This window comes from Falco naumanni, chromosome 3 (genome assembly GCF_017639655.2).
Source record: "Falco naumanni isolate bFalNau1 chromosome 3, bFalNau1.pat, whole genome shotgun sequence".
Taxonomy (NCBI): Eukaryota; Metazoa; Chordata; class Aves; order Falconiformes; family Falconidae; genus Falco; species Falco naumanni.
In genome coordinates this window covers 121010321-121036188 of record NC_054056.1, presented here as the reverse complement: position 1 = coordinate 121036188, position 25868 = coordinate 121010321, and the positions used below count along the sequence as shown (strand labels likewise).

General features: G+C 40.9%; 1 protein-coding gene across 1 annotated transcript in view; it reads left to right on the top strand.

The window, feature by feature from the left end:
• The window catches only part of TG (thyroglobulin), a 164662-nt gene extending 144756 nt beyond the window's left edge, over positions 1–19906 (top strand). The window contains exons 45-48 of the mRNA XM_040586695.1: positions 2698–2805; positions 15417–15557; positions 15835–16025; positions 19558–19906. Coding sequence (XP_040442629.1) covers positions 2698–2805; positions 15417–15557; positions 15835–16025; positions 19558–19673 — 556 coding nt within the window. The 3' untranslated portion in view covers positions 19674–19906. The remainder of the gene's footprint in view (positions 1–2697; positions 2806–15416; positions 15558–15834; positions 16026–19557) is intronic.
• Positions 19907–25868: the final 5962 nt, after the last annotated feature.

The window sequence follows — 25868 nt, the reverse complement described above, 5'->3', positions numbered from 1 at the left end:
TCAGGGAGCAGGAGTTGAACAGGAACCAAAATTCAGTTGAAAACATCTGATTGAAGACAGCAGTGACCAAATCTGTTTGGGGAAGTTTTCCGGGTGGTCCAGGTGGGCCAGTGCATTGAGGTCATGGTGTAAACAAGCCAGAAGGCTGTGGGTTGAGCTTTGTGCCATTTATCAAGTCTCATACTTTACTGCATTTGCCCTGCTTCATAGCCTGTCGCAGGGACAGGCCATCCAGCACTGTGGCATCTGGGGCCACTGCATGCAGCACACATGGAAGAGCTGTGGTTTGTAGGCGTTCAAGCCAGAACTCATCCTCAATCTCTTTCTTATCACCACCATTACCTATGGGGCTATAATTCTTTAGTCATATTGGTAAAGTTTCAAGCCATAATAAATCACTGAAAGACTTACATCTTAACCCTTCCCCCATCCAGAGGTACCTCCATAAGGAACTGTTACACCACAAGGCTGTTGCATTTGATCATCTACCTTCAGCCCAGGGCTCAGCATGGTGCAGACACTGACTTTAGCAAATCCCTGACAGCTAGCACACAGCTTGCTTGCAGCAGGGATGTAGTGCCCAGCTAGCTGCCCTGGCTCTCAGCCCCGGAGTGCCCCACAGCAGCCTTGGGGGCATAGGGATTACCTCCTTCTTTACGATATGAGGCAAGTGACTTGGCTAAGGAAGAAGTGAATGTCTTAAAGAGTCACCACCAGCAAGCACAAGGATGAGTAGTGAAACCAGGACATCTGATGATATTTTTTTTCTTTAAACACTTGGGAAATTACTCCAGCTGCAGTAGAAAGGGAGACAGCAGTTACAGAATGAGAGTCACCTACATCAGTATCACATACATGGTGTGGTTCTGGGTTTTTTTGGTGTCTGGTTGGTTGGTTGGTTGGGTTGGGGTTTAGTTGGTTTTTTTTTAGTTTTGGGGTTTTTTTCAACAAACTTACTACCAGCACAGATGTGTAACCTAAGAAAATTTCTGTGTCAGAAGGTTATAATTATTTGCTAAAGTTTTAACAGGTTTATAAAGTGTGAGAAAGCAACATAAGTGGTTGTTACAAAGTGCATACATTGTGCATATTTTGTGGTATTAAAATATTTCCACTTTTAAAATTGTTTTAGCTGCAAATCTGTGGTATTTTTACCAAGTATAAAATAAGTTTAATTTTATTTTTCTTTCTCTTTTTTTTGTAAAAAAAAAACCACTCTGGTATTCCATACCTATAAGAAACAGCCATTTCATCTTTGTGGTCACTATTTTTGTTTTGTTGTGTGTTTTTTTTTCACTTCCCAGAATAGCTGACTTTGCTGCTGCATTTCTGCCCCCCCCCCCTCCCCCCCCCCCAAGCACCAACTGAGAATCAGTTTAACGTGTTGAAATGTATCTCAAAACATTTTTTGAGAGCTAATGCTCTCCACAGACTCCCTAGTTTTCAAAGACCATCTGCTCCTCTAAAATCCCATGCCGGTAGGCATGTGAGGAACAGTAATTTTTGTTTCATATGGGTGTTGTCAACCGTAACTGTCAAAGAGCATTGTGATCAGTCAGCCCATAACTTGTGGTCTCACAGATGGGCTTAAAATAAACTCTGCTGAACCAAGATAGCTACCCAAACAGTGCCTTTCATAATCATACCAGTTAAATATAGCAACATGGCTTTATGCTTCTCTGACACTGTTCTTCCTTGCCATCAGTCATTCTTTTTTTACCTACCAAGTCTGAAGGAGCAGCTACTCTTTCGGGTTCACTAGACTGAGAATTGAAACCTCTCACTTCCGCAGCAGATACGTTTGTGCGTGCTCATGTACTTACGGATATATAAACGCCTAAAGAGTGTGCTGAGTCTCTGGGCGCATGTAGAATGTAAAGTGGTGTATGTGCATAGATAATATTGCCTTGAGGAAACACAACAAGGTATCTTGCAGTAAGGTGCTCTGTTTTCTGCCTGCCCTTTTGAACTACTTGTGCTCCTTGCAGCTACAGCTAACCCCACCTCCCAGCCCCACTTCTTGGGGCAATGAAAGCTAGGGAAGTCTGGATGCATTTACTTCACTCATGCCTTTGCATTGCAATACTTGGTGATAAATTGATCATTTAACTATCTCATTGCAGTCTTCTTGTCTGACCTTTCTCTCCCAGACATTCTATACCAGATATTCCATATTGATAAGCCCTGCCAGAGGCCCCACAGGATATCTCCAAAAGTGGTCACTTACTTCCAGCTCTGGAAACTCTACCCAAAAAAATCACACAGATCCAAATGCAGAAATGATATCATTGAACCTTAACCCAGGAAATATATAAATCTTTTTTCTAGATGCCATTGCAACCTAGTGATGCCAGAAGGAGTTTTATACTATTACAAGCATGAGTCCCCATAAACTAGACTAAAATGGGATTGTTTTTTTGGCCAGGATATTCCTTATGTGTCAGATATGGCTTGTTTAGTATCATTGCCGTTGTTCAACACTCCATAAAATGGTAATTTTAGTGAAGTCTAAGCTGTACTGGGTTCATAGAGGGTGACTTTTTTCCCTCAGTGACCTTAAAGGCAGAGATAGGAGCTGTTTTGGCAGATTAAAGGTGGCTATCAATTTAGAGAGAGGTCTGTTGACTGGGGAGGGGTGTTCTTTCCTTTTTTCCAATATGTGACTGTATCTGTTCCCTGCTCCTCCTTTTTTATCAGTGACCAGTTTATCACATGTCCCATCATCAACATGGCCAGTCACTGGGCTGCTGCCTCCAGAGGAAATGTCTTCATGTACCACGTACCTGAGAATTCCTCACAGAGCAGGTATGATGTATTTTATTACGTTTCTTGGATTTGGAGTTTGCAAAAACAGGGCTGTCCATTTGGGTGCCCTGTGGAGTAACTGGATAGATGTACGTACCTCAAATAAACAGTGCAGATTGGCAAAGGAGGGATTCGGCTCTAATAGATTATTTCTTTGTTGGCTGTACAGGAATGCTGTTTCTGAAGTGAGACACTTCAAGTTAGATGTCTAAATTAAGTTTCTCCTTTCCAACTTACCTACCTTTGCCAGTTCCAGGTAGCCTTTTAGATTTCTACCCTATATCTGATAAACCTCCTAGAAGAACCAGAATGTGGTCTAAGTCATTGGGAGTCCACAGCTCTCAAGATGAATGGGGTAACATTTTCTAAGGACTCAACATTAATTTAACAGTGCCCCCTTTTGAAGTAAATGCAGTTGTACCACATTTAGGCTGACTGGCCTTCAGTGTGGATGGGGTCTGGGATTTATTCCTTCTAGCTCCCACACTATGACTTGTGATCAGTCGACAGACTGTCTCATGGGAGGAAAAACAGTTTTGAACACAAGCATTTGCAGACTTAGGGTCTATGTCATCCTTCATGTTAGAAGCTTACTTGAAAAAAAATCAGCAGGAGCAGCTGTATCATATTTTAGCTGGAAAGTTCTAAATGCCTGTGGGAGATGCAAATGCCTTGTTCCCTTGGGCACAGAACAAGCTGGTAGTCAGAGGCTATTAAGGTATTAAGGTGACCTTCCCTGTTTTTCTTTTAGACCCAGCCCTCCCAGAAGTCAGGATGAGACACTGATGTTTGCAGGCAGTGGCCAGCACTTGGGGCTGCTATGTGACACACAACACTAGCTCCTGGTCCCTTGCTCTCAAAGGCTGAGTGATCAGAAATTGCAGTGACAGCAGCCCCTCCTGTCCCCTAGATCTGCAAAGTAGGGCAGCAAAGCACACAGGGATGCTTATCCGCTGTTTCCTTACAAGGCAGCAGGGCTAGTCCCCTGCTCTCCATACTGCCCCATACCTCTCTCCAGAAAGATTTTTGAGACCCTTTCTTTTTTCTCAGGCTTTCTCTGAAAGGGCTCAGGGGAGAGACAGCAGGTTCCTTCTGACACCATTTGATACTGTGAAGTTCCCTGTGAACCACACGGTCTTTTCCCTTTCCTGATAGCATAGTGAAAAAGCATTTGAAAGAAATCAGCCAAGATCTAGGTTACAGATGAAGGCCATTATGCTGTGGTAACACAGGCTCGCTTTCTTTTTAGCTGAGAAGAAGTTAATCCTTGGGGAGCCGTTATTTCGCTGGCGGCTCCAGCGGGAATGTTCGCAGTGCTCGGTTTGGCTACTTGATAGGCTCAGATAAGTGACTTTTACAAGGCTCCAAACAGGGCTGAGCTATGGTATGCCAAAAATCCAGCCACACAAAAAGAAAAGATGTGTTCTCAAATTAGCTAGCAAGTTTTCTCTTTCTTTGGAGAATGATAGTGACCCAGTCGTCTTTGATAAAATCTTAGTTGAAAGTAGATGAAATCATACTTATACAAGTTAGACTCGCTGGCTTTGAGGCAGCGATTTTGAAATTATGAGAATTTCCTCTTCTATCTAGCCCTATTTAAGATTTCACTTGCGCTTATGTTATTTAGCTTTCCTCACGCTCTCCAGTACAGTAGTAGCTTATGTTGCACTTAGCTACACATTTTAATAATATTTCTATTGTCAGTGGTCTTCTAAGCAGATTACTTTAAATTTTAGTGCAAAAATTATTAGTTTGCTTTTTCATAACCCTCTTTGAAAGAACAGACAAAGCCAGTATGCTGTCTGGAACTTGTGGGAACATGAGGCAAAAGCTCAAGTGCCTTAGGCTAAGCCACTTGCAAGGAGAAATGGGCCCAAACCGGTATGCTGCATTTACATTCTTACTCCTTTCATCTTTATTTATGCTTAAGTATCCTTAAAATAAATGTTGTTTAAGTTGCAAAGGCAAGCACTTAAACAGAGATTGCAGAATTCAGCTTGTTCATGTACCAAAGGATCTGATCTGACATTATGACGTGACTACTTATGAAGTGATACCCTTGTTTTCCCAATGGACCCCACACTAGATTCTCTGCTGAATATACTGCAAGTTTTTTGTTTAACATTGTTTCATTCATTCCTAAATTAATCTTTCCTTTTCCTTCATCACATTTTTGCCATGTGACCTCTCTCCCTCACCCTTCCTACAGCATTTCCCCCTCTATGTAAGTAATATACGTGCATTGCAGGCTGTCCAGCAGCCTCACTGCGTGCCAGCAGTGTGGTGCTGTTGAGGGTAGGAGCTTCTCATGGGAGGGCAGCCTTTGCTAAAAAACAAGAAACCATCAGTAATCTGAAAAACACGGAAGAGTGTTTGGGAATATTATTTGCAATTTGCCCTACCAGATTAAAACCAGTAATGTACATGAAACAGCCTTCAAGTAGAGTATATAAACTAATCTTGGGGAAAGACCTAGCAACCATGTCACCAACTTCCAAGGGACTTCCCTAACCACTGGAGCAATGAGTCCTGATGGTTCTCAAGTTCTTCTTTGAAAATTGTGACTCTTCTTAGGAGGAGGAGCAGAGGCAGATACTCTGCCAAGTAGCCTACAGCTTAGGCGGTTTGAAGTGTCTCAGCAGAAGTGGGAATTGAATCTGGGACCCTGCAAACACTCTAGCTATTAAAATGCTGAATAGAACTGTGTTACAGCCATTTATTTCTGTTAATGAATGTAATAACCAACAGTATGCTTTGTTGTCATATACAGGACATGTACAGGATATTTTGTGAGTACACATACTGGCTGAGATCCCCCTCAGTGCATTGCAGCTGGAGGAACACCTCATTAGATATTCCTGATCGCTCATAGGCATTTGACAGAAAAATGATTTCTCAGCCCATTTGATATTGAATCACGTCTGGATTTGCTGAGATACAGACCTCTGCTTGTAAAAATGGAAACTTCTAAAGTATTATGTCCATAGAGTAACACAAGAGATAAAATAATGATTTTTTTTTTGTCTTTGGTGTCTAAATTCTTCCTAAGATGTCAGTTTACACAGGATATGGACCTTTCACTCTTTGCGTTTGTTATCTATATCATAAAGAGGATATATATTATCTATAATAACTGCTAATAGCTGCCTCACAGATGTATAGGAAAAAGTACATAAAAATAATACTGTGTTCAGATAACTACAACAATGGAACACTGTTTGCTCTTAGGTAAAATATTCTGGCTAGGGAAATGGCCATTCACTAATTAAGATAAGGCACAGCACCGCAACGCATTCTCTGATTCCTTCTGTCACCCCTCTCTACTTTATGTGTGTCTCCCAAAATGTGTAACAGAACAGAGAGTTAAAATGCAGAGATGAAAAAGTACTGGTATTTCCTCTTGTTTCACATGGAGCAGTCCCTTAATAACTCACAGCAAGATAAACAAGAGGGAGGGAGAAGTCAGCCAGTAAAGACAGACCCAACCGCAATGATGCAAAGCGGACAAAAAGTTATTAAACAGGGAGGAATTTTTACCACTAAAAGTCAATTAGAAAAAGTTTGTCTCACAACTGAAGGTTTCTCAAACGTATATACATACACACATTCAAGCACGCATAGGTACAAGGATAGGATTAAAAAGCCCACTCTAAACTGATGTCTATGGCATATGTGGAAAATCGCATAAAAACCATGAACAGTTTTCATATAGATGAATGGATATTGCAGAGAGCAAACTAATATCTCCTTCCACGTGGTAGCATTCTCCCAAGCTTGGCATGACATTATGTCTGCTTTAGTCTTCAGTTCCCATTTGAATAAGTAGAGGGATGCATAGCCAACTCCTGCATTAATGATCTGTGGTAAAAATATATACATAACCCAGATGTCATTTTCTCACTCTCTTTTTGAGAACACTTAGACCTTGGAGTAAACATTTATTCTAAACAATGCGGGAGGAATGTGACTGCTCAGCATTGCCTAGGATTAGTGGGGAGGGCTGGAGTACAGCTTTAGTTATAGCAAAGAAGTATGTGATAGGACAAGTATATTTTGACAAGGATAATATTATTAACTGTAAAAAAAATTGCCTCATTAACTCTTCAAGAGGTTTCTGTGTGATTTTTGCATATTATATGAAGTAGCGCTGCTTGCCATGCCAACATAGTTTCCAAGTCACACTGTGGTGACAAATGTGCTCTCTTGGCTGATGGTGGATAAAAATTGGTGCTCTGCTCACCAAGGAGGCCAGATCATCAGCTGCAGCAGGATAACAAAGCATCGTTATTGTCATTAAAGGGGTCTAAACTGAGACTTAATGAGGCTCTGTCTTATTAACATTACCATAATAATTGTCACAAAAGCTTTTGTTAACTGTTGTGCACTGGACAGATTCATCCAAGATTAATGAGCTGCTATCTGCTTTAAGTCATTTTAGTTGGGGCTGTCTTTACCTCCTGACTATGCACTCATGTGTACGTTGGTGTGAGTTGTTAAACGACCACTCCATACCGATGCTCACATAGTTGGCTGGATTTCGGTGACACTCTTGATGAATCCTGTAAATGAAGGTGAGAACTGACTGATTAAAAAAAAATTCCACTATGCCAGGTATCTCTGTTTTCTATTTATTATATATGCTGTGCTAAATCTGGCTGTTCTTACTATCCCTTTAATTAGAGGAGATTTTTCTAATCCTTTGATTTTGTAATAATCATACCCCCGTCCTTTACTCTGTCCACCACTTGTTGTTCACTTGAGGTTCTCCTGACTGTACCTGTTAGTCCATGAGTACCAACACCCCCTACATTGGGGTGCCACAATGTGAACTGGGTGCTGTGGTGGCAGACAGAAAGTTATGTCTCCAGACTTCAAAGAAATTAATCTAAACATAGAGGGCATATGAGGCACCAGCGAGTTGGTAACAAGAACGACAAGATGCACATTGCCTCCATAGTTGGGCAGGCACCACAATTGCCTTAGCTACGTACACTTGCTGCAACAACAGCTCATCATTTTCCTCTATAAAATTATACTCCCAATCATCTCCTAAAAGTTCTTTTGCTTTTGTTGGAATTGCCTCTCATCCCTCTGGCCTTATCCATTGTGTTATGCAGGCTGCAGCTATGAAAACACTCTCCCACTGATTCAACCACTTCATGCCATTCTCAAGTCTTTGGACAGTTTCTGTGTTGCTAAAGGCTTGAGGTCTAGACAATTTGTTTTTTCTTCCCACGGAATGGTTTAGGGGCCTTTATCATTCAGTAGATTTTTCAGATCTTGGAAATTGGCCATAAATATGCAAAGGCAAAGTACCAAGCTCAGAAAAACCAGAAATCAGCTTTAAGCGAACCAAAATTCAGCCAAAAGGCTCAGAAAAGTACAAAGAGATCTTTGGATCTGCATGTGCTGCACTGGGACAAGCTGTTCCCACAAAATGTAATCTGGAAGATAAGCACAAAGTCTATATATAGAGAGAGAGACCTTCCTTGCTGCTCAGGGAGGGGTTGTGTGTCTGTGTCTTTGAATGGACACATCACCTTTTTACCAAAATTCATCCACTCATTCAGCTCAGGAGTAGCCATACTGAACAAAGGCATGAATTTCTGTCCCCCAAAGATGCACTCAAGTGTCAACAGGCCTATTACTAGGTTTTTAGAGCAGTAATTTCCTGACAAAATTCTGTAATCTGTGTTGTTTGCTTTCTTCCTGCATTAAGTTCTATTAATATTTTTTTTTTTTCGATTTATATGAGCTTTCAGGTTCTTGAATTTATTATCTGCTACTTCAGTTTTATTTTTTTCAACTGGCACAGCTATAATGCAAAGTAGAACATTGCGTGTATTGGGAGTAATCCAAGTGGAAAAGACACAGCAAACTCCAGGATACTTTTGCAAGTCACATGTACCTATAGGGCTTTTTTGGTAGAAAGGTGGATAAACTTGGCAGTTTAATCCCGTTAGGAGTTAAGCTTTTTCCATATGTCCTGATTTTTCCTGAAAATAAAAAAGAAAGAAAAGTGTTCAACTGTTTTTCACATGGTTTTCCCCATTTGTTTGGCAGGACTTCGTAAAGTGAGGAGGCACAATGAACCAAACGTGCCCCTAGAACCGCAGAGGTCACACACCAGGCTCATTACATTTCTATAAATATCCAGATATCCTTTCGTTATTTTTTTTTTCCTCCCTGCAATCACATCACGTTTCCTTTTCTAAGATGTGTTGTTATATATAATTAAAAAAAAAATTTTGCTTATCATCAAAATGAGTATTTAAGTCCAGGCAAAGTGCAGTGTCGGTAGGCTGCTCCTCTCCATTGACGTGGGTGATATGGTGCCTGTTAACAGCTTAGGATACTTGATCCTGCTCTGCAAGTCTGCTGGTATTAATATGAAGAGAATGTAGATGTGTGCAAACCACCACATTTAGCATTTCCAATATTTCTTGCAAAAATTAATTAAAAATCCATTTATTGAAAATAAACACAGAACTGGCCCACAAGATCATGCAGGCAGTGGCCATTTTATATATAAATCATATAATCTTTTCCAGGGACATGGTTGTTATGAAAGCCTGTTTCCACTCAGATCAGCAGGAGATGTATCACCAAGTCTATGAGTCTGGGTTTTACCTGTGCTGTTCAATCCAATCAGCGTGTAAATGATCTATTCTCGCCAAAGCCAGGTGACCGTAGATAGGTGTTTTGTTTTGTTTTCCTAGTTGCTAGTGATAGGCCTATACTTGCCAATGGAATACTGAACAGGGTCTTGAATATGAGCCAGGGACCTAAAACCACAATCCCATCTCTAACACGAACCCTTTCACAGAATTGTTAGAATCACCAGTTATGCTCATAAAAGTTTACATTTAAAAGATTAATGATTTTCTTACCTTACAAATCTGTCACAGTTCCTCAATACCTGCTAAGTTTAGTGACTAACAGGAGTTTGAGTACACTATTTCTTCATTTCTCAGGCAATCATTGTAGCTGAAACAAAACAGGTTTCTCGATTTCATCTCCTGAAAAGGCTGGGCTACGGTGTCCTAGCTGAACAGAGAGGTTTGTGTAGGCAGTGAAGAAGGAAGGAGTTGTGCAGTAAACCATTTATGACTAATGATGCTCTGTCCCCAACTTTATGGGGCTGGCAACTTAAACCTCTGAAGTGATCTACTTAGGTTTTTGCTAGGCCTAGCCTGGCTTTGTATCACACAAAGTAATGGGAATTTTGGCCAACATCTCTAGTCAAAGATGGGGGAGACTTAATTTGAGGGTGCGGCGGGCTGGCCATGCCGGGGGCAGGTGCCCCCTGCCCGCTCTGTCCCTGCCCTCCTCAGCCGGGCAGGGGGGAGAGAATGGAACGACAGGCCCGTGGGTCGGGGTGGGGGCAGGGAGAGATCGCTCCCCAGTGACCGGCACAGGCAAAACCCAGCTCTGCCCCGGGGACAGTCAGAGCGGGCCGGTGAGAAATAAAGCCGAACCTTAAAGCCCCTCCCGCAGCGCTCCCTTCTCCCCGGGCGCAGCTCGGCTCCTGCCCGTCCCTGCCCCCTCCCAGCAGCAGCGCAGGGCTCTGGGCAGCGAGGGCCGCGCTCAGCTCATCGCTCCTCGTCTCCCCCGCTCCTCCTTCCTCTCTCTCCCTGCCGCAGCGCGTCCCCCCCGCGGGCGCAGCCCCCCCGGCCCGGCCGGCCCCAGCCCCCCCGCCCCCGGGGGCACAGGCCCTGCCCCAGCCCGGCCCCGGCCCGGGCTCCTCCCCGCGGGGCCACGGGCCCTGCCCGGAGCCGCCCCGGCGCCGCTGCCCGCGGGTCACGGCCCCCTGCGGGCACCCCCTGCCCCGGGGGGGGCCCTGCCCGGGCTGCGGGGGGGGAGCCGCTCCCCCGGGGGCTCCGCGGGCCGGGGGCGCCGTGGGCCGGGGGGGAATCTCTGCTCCGGGCCGGGAGCGGCTCCGGCCCCTCCGGCGCTGCCCGGGGGCTGCAGGGCCGCGGCCCCCACGCTCTCCGGTGCAGCGCTTTCCCCTGCTCCCTGCATGTGTTACCCCAGCAGCACTGCCACCGCTGCCAGCTGGCACTGGCTTTATAGCACACGGGCAAGCTTCTAGCAGCTTCTCACAGAATTCACTCCTGTAGCCTGCCCCCCGCTATCAAAACCGTGCCACACAAACCCAATACAGAGTTCTTGAAGTTTGGTCTTGAGAAATGTGGGCTGCTAGACTCTCTGTTCCAAGCTTATCATTAATTAAAAAAAAAAAAAAACCATAATACTGACACAGTATCCTTTGGAAAAATGAAGTGCTTGCGTCATAAAATGGGCAGGAGATTAAGTATATATAATTGTATAAAAAAGAGCATGAAGAACATGGGGTAAAATTGTTTTTATAAATGAAGATACAATTAATTTTGTAGTGAAAAGATCAATTACATTTCTTCTCATACTTAAGATGTGGTGTCAGGTTCTTCAGCAGGTTTAAATTTCCATTTGTGTGGTTCTCTTGCCTAGTTATTGGTAAAAAATTTTAAAGCACAAAAAGAAAAGGAAACTCATGCCAAGCTTTAGTTGCTTGTTCCAGGCCATACATATTAGAAAAGTCTTCTGTTAATAGTTATCTGTGCTTTATGAGGACCGAAACATCTATCATTATTGGTCAATACACCCTTTGGTACGTTAGCTGGTGACAAACTGATTCTTCTTCAACTTGCTTTTTCATCCCGTGTAATTTACTGGTAACTCTGGCTGAACTCTAGCTAGAGTTATGTTTATCTTGTTATTTTAAAATTTTTATGATTGGATAGCGGTAGAAAGTTTGGTATTGTATAGGATGTCATTTGAATTTTGTGTTAATTTACATTGGCTTCTATCTGTGTGTAGTTTTACAAAAGAACCAGAAACTACACTAAGCTGACTAAGAATAGAAGCTGTGACTCAAAAGGCTTTGAGATGAAATTGTTACATTAGGAGAGTAAGGACTATTTTTAAGTGAAAGACAAAAGGAAAAAAAAAAAAAGAGAAGTCTTGGGCTATAGTCACTCATTAATCATCAGAATGAGTTTCCAGTATGAAATAATTGGCTAATCTAGAACAAGGACAAAGTTCAAAATGAGATATATGTCCTAATTTACAATGCATCACAGTGTGAGGTCTCTGTAGCCCCAGCTCTAAGTTGTGCATTCAGTCCTAATGTAGAATAGCATGGTTGTCTGCCAGATCATGTTTTTCTGTTCTGATAGCCATGATTATGGATAGCCGTTAATGACCATTCCATTTTGCAAAGAAAATTTTTGAGTATTTCTCTGTGTGTGTCTTTTTTTACTGTTCCAAAAGTTTGTGGTTAAGATACTAACTTCAGCTTTTGGCAATCTGAGTTTACATATGTACTCTGTTTGATTTGAAACAAGAATCTGAACCAAAACAGCCATAACTTGGATATTTTTCTTCTAAATTCTGACCTTCTCATCTTTTACTCCTCCCTGTTGAAGCTGTTCTGTGTACGCAAAAGTAGCCAGAGTTTGATAGAGCAGTGGGGTATCTGGTGGCTAAGAAATGCCTTTCTCTGTTTCTTCCTTGGAAACATTTAAATGGAAACTCCATCTCAGGCTTAAGGAAAGTTTTCTCAGAATCAATACCTTCCCAATTAAATAGTTTGGCACTATAGAATGAAAAGTCCCACCAAGTGATATTTCAGGGTCTGCTGTTAAATCATTGGCTATGAATGTCACAAATTTTCTGATTTTACCACTTGATTTGCTGTAAAATGGGTAACAACTCCAGTAGTGCCTCCTTCTGAAGCGAAGTAGTAATTCTCCAAGGGGGACTCACTTCAGTGTGAACGAAGTCTGGCCCCTAGCTCCTCCGTGGCTCAATTTACCAGTCTGTCATACTGTCACGTAAGAAGAGCTGTGAATCTGTATCTAAACAAGTTGACATCTTAGAAAGAAAAAGGTATACACAGAAGATCTGAAAGTGATACCTTTGCATGAAGTACTAGTCCTGTGAATCACCAGAGCCAAGATTTCATCCTTACACATAACTATGCTCACCACTGTTATTAAAATGACAGATCTGTTCCTTGAAAAGGGACTTCTGTAGGGGAAGTTCGTTGCTGTTAGTTTGTCTTCCTTAAAAACACTTTAAAAATCCCTTTTGCCATTGTCTCTGCAGTCCTCCCTTTCATCAAACTGTCCTCTGAAGCCCACCAGTAGCTGGGCTCTGCTTTTCTCCATGCAGAGCTGATGCTGCCGATTCACCTGTATGACACCCTGGGGTATCAGGAGTGCAGTTTCAAGCAGCTTGGGAAATAGAAACCTCCCTGCAGAGCGAGCAGTGTGCAACAGAAGCTATACACATTTATTTGTCACTCCTCTCTTCCTCTCGCTCCACTTTTCTTCCAGTGAAAACAGTGTAACTGCTTGGTGCTATCTGGAGTATGCTCAGAGCTCCTAAGACTCCAAAACCCTTGTTTGGGTATTTCTGGCCATTTTGCACGCCCCTCTGGCAAGAATGGATGATGATCAGAGTTTGAGGGAGGAGACAGAAACTTTCCCCTGATATTTGCCATCTATCTGCCATCTAGATGCTTCACAGTTGTCTTTACTGCTGTTCTGTGCCTGTACATGTGTGTGCCCCTTTCCCCTCTTAACCTTATGGGTCTCTGCCTTGTCCTCTCACTATTGATACTCACTGGCCAGGGAGCGGTACCATCAACCAGAAATACTGAAAGCGGCCGATGAAATTGTAGGGGTTTGTAACACTTTATGTCTCAAACCCCTTAGAGTTGTACAAATATTTTTTAAATTACTTCTCTGTTTAGGAGTTTGCTGAATTTTAGTCTGGGCTGTGACCTTAACAGTTCTCACCTCTAGAAACACGAGGGCTGGAAACACAGTCTCATTTGGGGGGAAACCCTCAGTCCCAGCTCACTCATTTTAGATTTAAAACTAAGTTCACCTCTGCTATGCCTTCCCTAAATGGGTACATTTATCTGTTCACTGCATCTCAACTAATTTCATGTCCCTTATTCTACTCAAAAGTGACTCTTCATTGAAAACAAAATAGCTCCTTTAAGTATATAGTACCTTTGCTGCAAAATTGCTGTAATGTACTGTGCCAAGCAAATTATTTTTACAGCAAAATTATGAAACTATGATCTTGCTTAATCCTTCTATAAACATTTGGGGAAGAAAAGTACGCTTTAATCTTGTTTCAGTTCTACATTTTTTTGGTGAATAATCTGTGAATAATTCACTTTCCAGATGCAAAGTGTTACTGAAGTATTATGATAAGACTAAGGAAAATACAACCAAAGATGTATTTCATTTAAAGGGTTGTGTGTTTTTTTTTTTTTTTTTTCAAAAGAAAGGCTTTGGTGCCACCACTCATAAAAGGTAAAGGAGTCATCTTGCTTTCAGCCCACCTGCCCATAATGGTTTGAACTACAAGCCATGTTCCATAGAGGCAGTATCAGGGTCATATCAATGCTGCTGAATTTCATGTCCAAAGATAAAACAGCTTCAGTTGTGCCACCTTTTGACAACAACCTCTGTGGCCACTGCAGATGAAATCCTGCTGAGTAGATCTGAGATTTATTTATTCCTGCCTCACAGACATCCGTTTTTTCTCCCAGGTCCCTTGATGCTGTCTGCCTTCATGCAGCATTTAACCAGATCAGTAAGATCTTTATCTAAATGTGGGATACAGAAAATGCAAGTGGACCATACTGGAAATGTCTCCTTCTGAGCAGTGGTTCAAAGCTATGTCTTGAGCATAGCTGAGTTGTAATTTTATTCGTAGAAGCTGGTTACTGTTTTTCTGCAGGACTTGAAGATGTTGAATTGTGTAACCTTTGCTACTAAGTCCTACAAGTGTTGTTGTCTTACCTGGCCAGCCTTGTCTCTAAATTGTTGAAATATTCCTTATTATTCGTGTTAATTATTACATGGAATGACACAACATTTGTTCTTTCTTAAATATGATCTAGGTGATTATTTCAAGCAATTTTGACTTGACTGCCATATAAAACCTGGGGAGAAGAGACTGTATGAACAAAAACCATCCAGCCAGCAGAGAATTAGATTAAAACTATGTCTAAAAGAAACCTCTTTAAAAAGAAACATCTCCTATTACATCTTTCCTTATCCAAAGATTTGGGGCAGAATTCTGGCCCAAATTAAGTCAATGGAAAAACTCCAATGCTGTTAAGAAGGGCCAGGGTTTTTTTTTTCCCAAGTCTGCGAAATAAACCATAATTAACCTTCCATCATGGCTGCCAGATTCCATGTCACCACTTGCTTCCACTTTCTGAATTTAATTTTAGGGAAAATCTGTACAAATCTTCAGAGGCATTTAAGAAATAGACAAGTGGCTTTCTCCTTCTATCATTTTCTTCCACAGTTTCCTCTTGTAACAAATGTTAAAGACCCTGCATTAACCTAATGGCAAATTCTCGTTATTATTGCTTGCACTTCTTTCATGTTCTAATTTGAAGTCCCACAGCTCACCACACTCTAAGTAATGGCCATTAATTATTTAAAACTTTTCTTTATTCTCTGAATTAACTTAGCTCAATTTCTACCCCAAATAAATAAAAGATGGTTTAAATTATGTTTATGTAAATATTTTTTTAGTTCAGGTCAGGAGCTCTTGCTGGATGTTCAGTATGCATTTGGACTGCCATTCTACCCAAAGTATGAAGAACAATTTACTGTGGAAGAAAAGAGCCTTTCCTTGCAAATTATGCAGTATATCTCCAATTTTGTAAACTCTGGGTAAGTATGTGACATACAAGAATTGCTGTGATTGGGGAGGGATCCTGCCCTCACTCAAGCAGCCTCCATTTCCTCTAGCAATTTTTAATCCTACAGAGGGGACTTTGGTCAACACTGTTGGAAAGTCATGGCCAAGTTGACAAGCAGATACCAAAGATTTGAATTTGAACCCTGCTGGTCAAAGGCACTGGATACACTCTGCCTTGACCTAGCTGATTGCCTGCATGTTACTGTTCATGTCATTGTTTTCTGATGATCATTTCTCCCATTCCCTTAGAAATCCAAACTACCCTCATAGTTTCTCGAAGAGAATGTCAGGGGCAATGCCCCTGTGGCCTATGTATCTGCCAAATGATGATGGCGATAACTACAAGGAGTTCACTGCTTCCTTGCCAACTCGTAAAGCATTGAAAAAAGCAGACTGTTCCTTTTGGTCCGATTATATCAGAAGAGTGAAAACATCCACAGGTAAGGAGAGTGTTTCCTGTCATTAAATAAAACCTTAAAGTTTTCCTCTGTAGTCTGTTATGTCAGTATGGAAAAATACTTTTCATAAATTAAACATCTTTAATTGTCCAGGGTATATAGTTAAGACTCTCCTGAGACTGCAAGTATGCAACACTAAACAGATTTCTTTTATAGCAGATAGTGTATAATAAAGTTTCATTGTCCTGGAGTTAGAGCTAGATAAAACTTCCTGCAGTGATGATAGAAGATATGATGAAGCTATATCTTCTGATAGTTTGCTTTCTATTTGCAGTCATAATATAGACTCTGATTAAATGGGAAGACTAGGTGTACAGGCACCTCTCTTGTAAACATCTAACATTAGAATGTTGAGATTCATATGCCTTAGGAGGAGCAAGATAAATTCTATCCACTGTCAGGTTGTAACTGTGGCTTTTGATATATCTCATTATAGATCCTGCATACCTTGACTTTACATTAGACAGGTTTCTTTTCTTTTTTTTTTTTTTTTTAATAGCTGTGCTGGTTATGCCCCTTGTATTTCTCTTTTGTTTTCATAAATTTCCATGCAGCTGTGAGATTCCTTCATTTTTTTTTCTGACTGCTTAGGACAATAAAACCAGCTCTGCTGAGATTTCAATCTGCTGCTCTGTCCTGAACACTCGACTTATTCTGGTAAATAACCTCCCCTTCATGTCTCTGTCTCTTGTAAATAAATTTGGATAGCCTCAAGAAAAGCAAACAAACTCACCCCTTTTTGGCAGGCAGAGATATTTTGAATTATTCTTGGAGACCTACAAGCTTACAAGTGGTTTTTGTGTTCTAAGGACTCATCTGCACAGTGAACACAGTCCAGGCCCTTTCTGCTTTGGGGGGCCATTGCACTTCTGGGGACAAAATGTACTCACCAAGACACAAAGCTACCTAGGCTATCTATGCCTGACAGACCACCTCAAATGTATGGAGGCTGACGTTTGAGTGACACAAAACTAATGTCTCAGAACCATCAAGTAGGTGGTTCTGATACAAACGTCAATGCTTTTGTTCAAGAGACAGCCCGAGTCATTACTCATGGCTTTTCTTCAAAAGTGAACTTGAGATTTTGCTGTAGGCCTTTTCAAGCATCAGAGGGGATATTTTGATCTCTCCGATGGCTTTCTGCTTGTTGAGATATTCCTAAGTTGAAAAGCTTTTGATTCTGATGTTTAAACAGTCCTGGGTATAGCTTCTAGATCTTTTGGGACTTCATCTTGTAGCATTATGGATGTGTAATGCCAGACTGAGTTGAAGTCACAGCTCTCGCAGAACTGTTCACCAAGCACCACGGACAGAGGCTATTGCCAGCACTTACAGAAAATCCCCCCCAAAGATGGGAAAATGTCTGCCAGAACAGACTTTTATTGGGATGGAGAAGGTTTAAACCCATCCAAACTGGCATAAAAACAACAACATTCGTGTATGGGTCAGTCCAATGTTCTGCCTAGCTCAATATCCTGCTCTCATCAGTGGCCATAACCAAATAGTTGAATGTTAAACAAAAATCGAGAGAGGGAGAGAAAACACACTGAAATAGTTCACAAAGGTTAGTCATTTTTTTTTTTTAAACAAGCCACGCTGTGTGAGATTTATGGAGCACAGATTGTCAAAGAGAAGGCTTAAAAAGTACGCGTCAACATGTTATTCTGCAAGCAGAAGTGAGCACACCCTGCCTGCTCTTCAAGCCGGTATTTGCTTGGCCTCAGCACCATGGTAATGCAGCTACACAGATGACTTCTACTAAATTCCATCTCATAGCAACGTTGGCTTGTCACTTTGCTTGATAGTCATCTTTAATCTTATCTCGCTCTCTAATACTGAGACTTCTACTTAAATAAGCATCTTGTCAAACTCATTTCTGCTCCAGACTTTAGCATGGGGTGGTAACTTACAGAGACTCGTGCTGTGGGTCTCTTGATAACAATCTGAAGCCACCTCCTTGTGAAAAAAGATTCATAATGCTCATCAGTTCAGCTAGAAGGACTGTGTGAACTTCAGATGCTGATGGCTGAACACCATCAATTTCTTTTTGAGAGGAGGTTGTGCGGAAACTCGTGCCAAAGCAGTGTCAGTCTATCAGTACAAGTCCATCACTTGCATTGCTCCCAAACATTACATTTTGAAGGACTGGACAAGTGAGACTGTAGAATGTGTTTAGTCAAGAGAACTGAATGTTTGTTGTAGTGGCGTTTTTTTAAGTCCCTAAGTATCATGTTGCTGCTTCATTGGTGTGTCTTCTTGCACACCGGAGGTAGCTTGCTGTCCTCCCTTCAGAACTGAAGCACTGCACCTCTGTTGCTGCCTGAATGCTCCAGATTCTGTTCCTGGAGGCCTACCAGGCTGTCATATGGGATCCTGGAGTGATGCTGGATGCTAGATTTGAGAGCTCAATGCTGTAAGCCGTTTGTGTATGATGTAACTTGCACTCCATCGTGGTTGGGAGCTATTTGTCAGTCAGCTACTGAGAGATCCAATCTAACACATACTTAGTGGAAAAAAGAGCCATTTCCTGCCTTTCATTAATTACAAATCTTCATTATAGTGGTTTTGGATTGTATGATATACTGTTCATTCTGACTGCTGAGTCTCAGTTGTTGGGGGTTGCAGTTTGTGGCCTCATGCCAAGTGGATGGAGTTTACAAGTGTGACAGCAAGAAGCATCGCTGATGAGACAATCCAGTTTTCATGTCCAAGTACAAAGCTGTGGAGGGTCTATTCTGATGCAATCTCAGTTTAACTGTGATGAATCCTGTTTTGTCCATCTCATCTCTTCCTTCAAATCAGTATCTTTCTGATATTATCTCTGAACTATAATAAAAAATCAACATAATTCAGTAAAATGGAGAAGAACTGGACAAACCAGTGATGATAAAATCTTAACTGCAACTAGCTTTTCAAAATTCTTTCTTGATCCTTTGTTTACATAAGAAATGTCTTGACTTAGAACTGTCAAATTAAGGATAACTAAAGGCTCAAAGCTCAATATCTTAGACCCTAGATCTCAGTCCTACAGAAAACTGCGTTACTCCTAAACTCATAAATTGCAGTTTCTGGTAAATAAACCTTCTCATATTTAGAATCTCAGTTACAGCTGAAGTTACGTGTCTTGGGTTCTTGGGTGCTGGTGCTTTATGTATTCCAGATAGACAAGAAAAATGATGGTCCTGACACTTCCTGCTTGGTTGGTAAGTATCTGGAGATAACACAAAAAAGAGAGCAAGTCTTGCACACTTCAGGTACAAACTATTATGTGTTCCAGTGGCAGTTATTTAAAGCATGCTAGAAGCATGATACTTAATTACTTATTAAGTAAGATACTTATTTAGGTGGTCTGCTATGACCCTAAAGCATTTTGCAAATGGGCTGAAAACTGAGAAAAATAGCTTCCTGAACATTTATAGATACATGAAAAGGCTCTTAAGTGCCATTGACAAACCTAGATTGCTGCATCAAAGATACGACACTTATTTTAATCTTGATTATATTGTCTTTTCAGGAAGTGCAAGTGATGGAGAGCCATCTGCAGAAAGCAGCCCTAGTGAAGCTCCCAGTGAACCACTTGCCTCCCAGGAGATTCAGCCACTGGAAGACAAGGTGGCTTACAGCAGATAGGAAATCACAGTGCTATTGGATGGGTTTGTCCTACAATTGTACATCCATGCAACTGTGTCACACCAGATGAACAGGTTGCTTCCTTCAGCTAACTTTCTGAACAAGAAAAGTAGACCTTTCAAGAAAGTAGTCTTTCAAGAAAATTGTTGAATATGGCACAAAATAAGTCCTATAGCCATTATTTTAGGTCAAAAGAAACTGTAATTTGAAGAATAAAGTATCAATAAAACCTGCAAAAAGAAAACAAGTGTACTTGGATTTTATTTCTTGCAGCTACCTAAATGCCAACATGTTGTAGTACCACCAGCCAGAAAAGGATATACATCCAAACTCTAAGAAGTCCCTCAGGTGATGAAGCTCAAAGTTGCTAGATGTCATATCTGACTTGTTCTTTTTTATTACTTATTCTATCACAAGCTGCCAATAGGAGTGGGACCCGGGTTTGGCATTCTGTAGAATATTAAAAAGCTTCAAAATGGGAAGGGGTTGAATCCAGGAAGAACAATGTTAAGAAGGGAATAGAGTATGCGTTGAGTGAGTTTGCATGAAGTCAGGTGCATGCGCATGCTATATTCAGCTCATGATCACCTGTCAAAATATGTATAAGAACATTTGGGTAAAGCAGAACATACAGCAGAGATAATACAAAGCATATGTTAATAAAGGCTTAGAATATGCTGTCCTTGGAACATCAGTCTTTTGTAAGAAGAAGATGAGAATACACAACAGTTTTGGAAAAAAGGAAAAGTGCATCATAGGGTATCTCTGATGGCTCTGAAAGTAGTTTGGGTTAGGTTGTTAATTCATTGCTGGGATCATCTGGCAACAGATAATTTTCAATTGACAGTATATCACACACGCGTTCATGATACTTGAGAACAAAGGGTGAAATCAGGGTTGCCCTGAAACTAATAGCAGAGTTTCCATTGATTTCAGTAGGACCCAAATTTCTTCTACAGTGTTGAAATGATTTAACAGAACAACTAGTAGGGTTTTGTTTGCTGCTTGGGACCTTTGCCAGTGCATGAGCAGTTACTGCTGCCTGCCATGTATCCAGGTTTTCAAAGATTTTACCTAGCTGGAAGAACAACTGTGTAACACTCATAGTTCTTACATTTACATCCTGTTCAAGAAACAATAAAAGGAACAAAAAAATCAAGAAGCTTGTTGACTGATTAAATATTTAAAAAGTTAAGATGGAAAAATAAAACTGTTTTGCATCATTATCTTTATGTATGCTAACTGGTAATGAAAAGAAGAAAATACTTAGGAACTTTTAAGCCCATATCTTATAGCTTAGATCACGCAGCTCAACAGAGGATGTTTCTTTTGCATTCTATAGCTATAGATACAGCAGTTGTGATTCCTTGGCCAATACTGGGTTTACTTTTTCCTTTTTTTGAAACTGATCCTGGAAAATGATGTCTAATAGATTCTATTTAAAACAATGCACCCTGCTAAAACATCTTATTTTAATAACAGGTATGATTTTATATGTGTCCACATATGCAGACAGTTGTATCTCCAGCCCTGGGAAGACCCAAAACTGAGCTACAGTATTTCATATTGATGTAACAGTTTGTTGGGTTAAAGTACTGTGGGTTTCTCCAGTTCTGTCACTTAGTTTCCAAATGGCAGCATGCTTAGCTTGATCCTAATAGTCCTGTGAGTCTTTCTTATTTTACACATATATACACATATATGTGTTTTTTATATATACATATATATATATTCGTATATATGAATTTTCAGCAAATGTGAATAAGTTCTTCTCTATCCATTAAATAAATGCATTATAACTCATCTAAATGTATCTTAGGTCACTTTGCTCTCTACACTGATCCTCTTATCTTTCAATCCCAACACTAAGGCATCTTCTTCCAGCTAATGTTCTCTGTTTCTGCACTGCACTCTTCCAAAAGATCAAATTCTCCACAAAACCAGCCAAACCTCTGTGAAATATGGACGTTAAATGAGCTATTGTTTATTGTGGAGGACAGGCTTGGTATAGCCGTATGCCAGGCTGTATTGTTACACTGAGACAAAAAATCACTTTGGGGAAAAACGGGCCATGAGATTATCAGTTTTGATGAATCAACCCAATAGCTCATAGTTCCTGTTAGAGAGACGTTTAAAGGCTATTGTATGAACACTGGAATGCTAAATATAATACCTAAGTGATCTATATCCTAGGAAACTATGAACATATGCTTTTAATTATTATTTGATATAGATTAATGCTTACAAATAAAAATGTAAACGAGGATATTTTCCTCTGCTGTGTATACCAACTTTGTTAGTATCATTCCAAACAGGCCAGTTTCCCCAAAAGTGACTAATCTCAGTTGGCTTCTAAACCATCAAATCCTAAGAAAAAACCCCAAACCCTTGCAATATATTCAATAACTCCAACAGGAAATGCTCAGCTTATAAGGGTTCCTTTCATAATTCTTTGAACATACTCTCTTCTGCATCACAATATCATAGAACATAAAATATAACATAAAAAGTTAAATATATGTGAGCAGTAATGATTATACACAGCAACCCTGGCATTAATCTGCTGCCCATGGAGATCGTAAACAGAAGACAGATTTAAAAGGCTTCAGTATCGACTCATGTTAGTGAAAACCACCTATAGAATCTTTCCCTACTCACTATTTATGTCAACCTTGAGCCCAGATACGCTTTGGAATTTGAGAAACATTTTAATTTTGAGCTATGAACTCAGCAGCTTTAGCCTGGTAGCCTCCTGAATACCGTCTTGGCCATCTGGTAGGCTTGCTAAGTAGGTAGGTATGGCAAGGCTTTCAAGTCACACGCATGTGTGCATGCACACGCACACACACACACCCCACCTCCTGAGGTGTTCAGCTCGACTGTCAGTTGAAAAGTATGGAATTTTTGTAAAACATCTTTATGTTTCATTAGTGACTGACTGTCCCAAATCCACCCTGCTGCACTGGATGCAGCTTTTTAGACCGTACTCTCTCTCTCCCCCCAGGTTTCCTAGAAGCTCTCATGCTCTTTTCTATAGCCAGTATTTGATTCCTCCTCTAAAAAAGTTCTCTGTACCCTTTTAAACTTGATTCTGCCAAGCTGCATTTTGATGCAAACAAACGTAGTCTCATGATCCCATGTGTTTATCTAATCCTGCATTTCACCTGACTTGCATCCTGGGTCCTTAACCTCCAACATCTTTGAAATCTGAAGTGACTTTTGCAGCAGTACAAGCGATCCAGCCCTTGGCTGTAATTCTGCTTACCTTCCTGACTTCGCCACTCTTCCTTATGGCGAACCACCGTTAGAAATAGCCCAGTCGAATCCAATAAGGAAATTTAATTAGAAAAGCCTATGTGTGGGCTGGCTGACAGAGAGGTCAGGAGACTTTAGCCTTAGTGATACTGGGAGGCCAAGCCTGCTCCCACATAGAATTCTTAGTAAGAAAAACACATTCTCAGACTGTTTAGGTCATTGTGCTTTAAGCTGAAATACCAAAGACTTCAGTGATCCTGCAGTGAAACAGTGCACAGGAGCATGCTGACTCGAGTCATGCTTTCAGCCCTCCTACTGGAAATACCTATAATTTATTAAAAGTGAAGTGTCCTTTGAAACTTCCTTATGAATATACACAGACAGACAGACAAAGTGAATGTTAAGTTATTAGTAATCTGAACTTCTTGAAAGACAAGCCATCAGAACCTTTTGTATGTGGAGCTGAGTTACGTCGCATTTTAAGGCTTGAATATCTAACCTACATCATTTTGTGTGATTCTTTTGCACAGGAGGCGTTAGGCAACAGAAAAAAATGTAGAGTATTAGAAAGATTTTACCATGCAGAGTTGGAAAGAAAACAACTGACTAAGTGGCAATGCTGGAACATTAATTGCTTTCGTAAGTACTTGATACATACAGCTGAAACATCATGGTTGTTTTCCTGCTGTTGCAGGGGCCCGTATCATGTAACTCTTTTGGCTAAATTTAAGGACTCAGTCTTTCAGCATAGGAGCATCACAGCCAATGCTCTGTATCATATGAAAGGCTCATATTCTCTCTGACTTGCTCCAGCTACAGCATATAGCAGTGGCTTATATATATAGTAGTAATTACAGATTTATGAACTGTTGCTCCTCCCTATATGAAGCTAAATAAAATAAACATGATCACAAAGCCAAAGATCCTCCACATGTTTTTAATTTGGTCTTTGAAACATAGACACCTGCCTAGCAGGGATTTTATATAAGTTTCAGGTGGTGAGAGAATTTGGTTAATAGGAAGTGTAATAGTTGGTGCTTTCAACTTTTTCTATTTCCATGACATGGATCTGGCCCAAAGTTCTGAGGTCACCAGTTCCTGCCCCTGCAGATGTGAATCTTCTAGCATGGCCTTTGGTCGTGATGATGTTAGCTCCTTCTAGTTTTCCAGCTGCCCAAGACAGACCCTTTGATTCCAGCAGTGACTAAAACTCCGTGAACTTCAGCTCAGAGCTGATGTGCCATCAATGAGAATTAAGACAGTTTTGTATCAGGATTGGGTGTGGAAAATGCCACGTTTCGCAGCACAGTGAGTCATTACAAAAGTTGTTATTTTGTTGTTTTAAGGGAGACCTCCTCTTTTTCCTTACTGTTCTTACTCCTCATGTATTCTGCTATCATGGTATGAGAAGCAGCATCTCAGTAGCTCATCTTGGCTGCTTCCTCTGCAATCACTCTATAGAGAAGCTAGTGAGCAAAAACCAATGAGACTGATAGTATCTTGTAGGCCACTGTATGAAAGTCAGATGGGACTGGATATTTTTAAATGTTACAGCTGTTTTTCAAAGCTGACTAAGGAATTTTTTAAGTCAGATCCCACTAACCGGTAGGGAATTTGGATGCCCGGTTCCCATTATGGCTCTGGAAACCCCACCCAACATCTGTGCAATGGTCAGCGCTCATGTTGGAGTCTTGGCCCTTTCAGCGTGAGCAGATGTGCACGTTGAAAAGCATCATTGCAATTGGCAGCAGTTCATTGACTTGTGAAGGGAGAATTCAGTGTTTTGCTTAGCTTCCCTGTTGAAGACAGAGATTTTTAGCAAGCCAGACTAAAAAAAAGTTTGCCTGTTATTTTTCTTTCATGTAAATAGCCGGCCAGTTTCCAGGGGCAGCTAGCACTTTCCATGACCATTATTAACATGTATGTACTGTCTGACACAGCTAACTAATGCATACCTATACAGGGAACCACATATCCCTGTTTTGCAACCACAATATAAAAGAAGTCAGCGGAGTCACAATCACAATCAGTTCACAGCACCATGTTATATGTACTGGTGCAGGTAGTGAACTGGTCTGAATGTGTCAGGCGGTTTAAGTGCAATGAAAGCCCAAGCTGGAGAGCAAAGAGGCTTGCTGTTCCTTCTCTGTTCAGCTTCTACAGATTGACACATCTTGTCCAGAGTGTACAAAGTGGAATTCCCTTTCACAGCAAAGTCCTCCTGGGCTGAAAGGCTGGTCAAAAATTCAGACCAAAGTTAAAAAAATAGAAAAAAAAATATTTGTAAGGAACTCTAAGATTGTAGTCATCCTGCAGGAGTCAGATGAACTGGTTTGGGTTGCTTTGGGTTTAGTTGTTGGGGTTTTTTTTGAGTGGGGTGGGAGGGAAGAGAAGAAAAATAAAACAAATAGAACACCAACACCAGGAAGGCTCTGGCTTTGATTTTAAGCCTTTCATAGAAAGAATTACATTATGCAATCGTAATTGCTCAAACATACCTATTTTAAATAATAGAAGGATGAACTTTCAGCAAAAAGTCTTTTGTTTAAAAGATTTGGGTTAGGTACCTTAAGAACAGAGTATCTAGGTAAGGCAGGGATTTATTCTAGCTTTTAAGAGTGTGCTTGGTACTTATAAAATCCAGTGAATACAAGTTTGAATTAATGGCTGACCTTTGGAGTGGCAAGTCAAATGTTGAATGCTGACTACCTTATTCTGTGACTACCAAAACTGGCACAGCTCAGGCATGAAAGACTGTAGACCCTGCCTCCAGCAGGCTTTTAGCTTACACCTAGCATACTTTTTATTATCGTGACTATGATAACAATTTTTCCCAAGGGCAAACACTGAGCTTGAGAAATCTGAAACGAAGCAGAATGGATTCTGCTGTCATGAGAGTGTTTCAGTGATGTAGTAGATCAAGATACAGTTCTGCAGTAT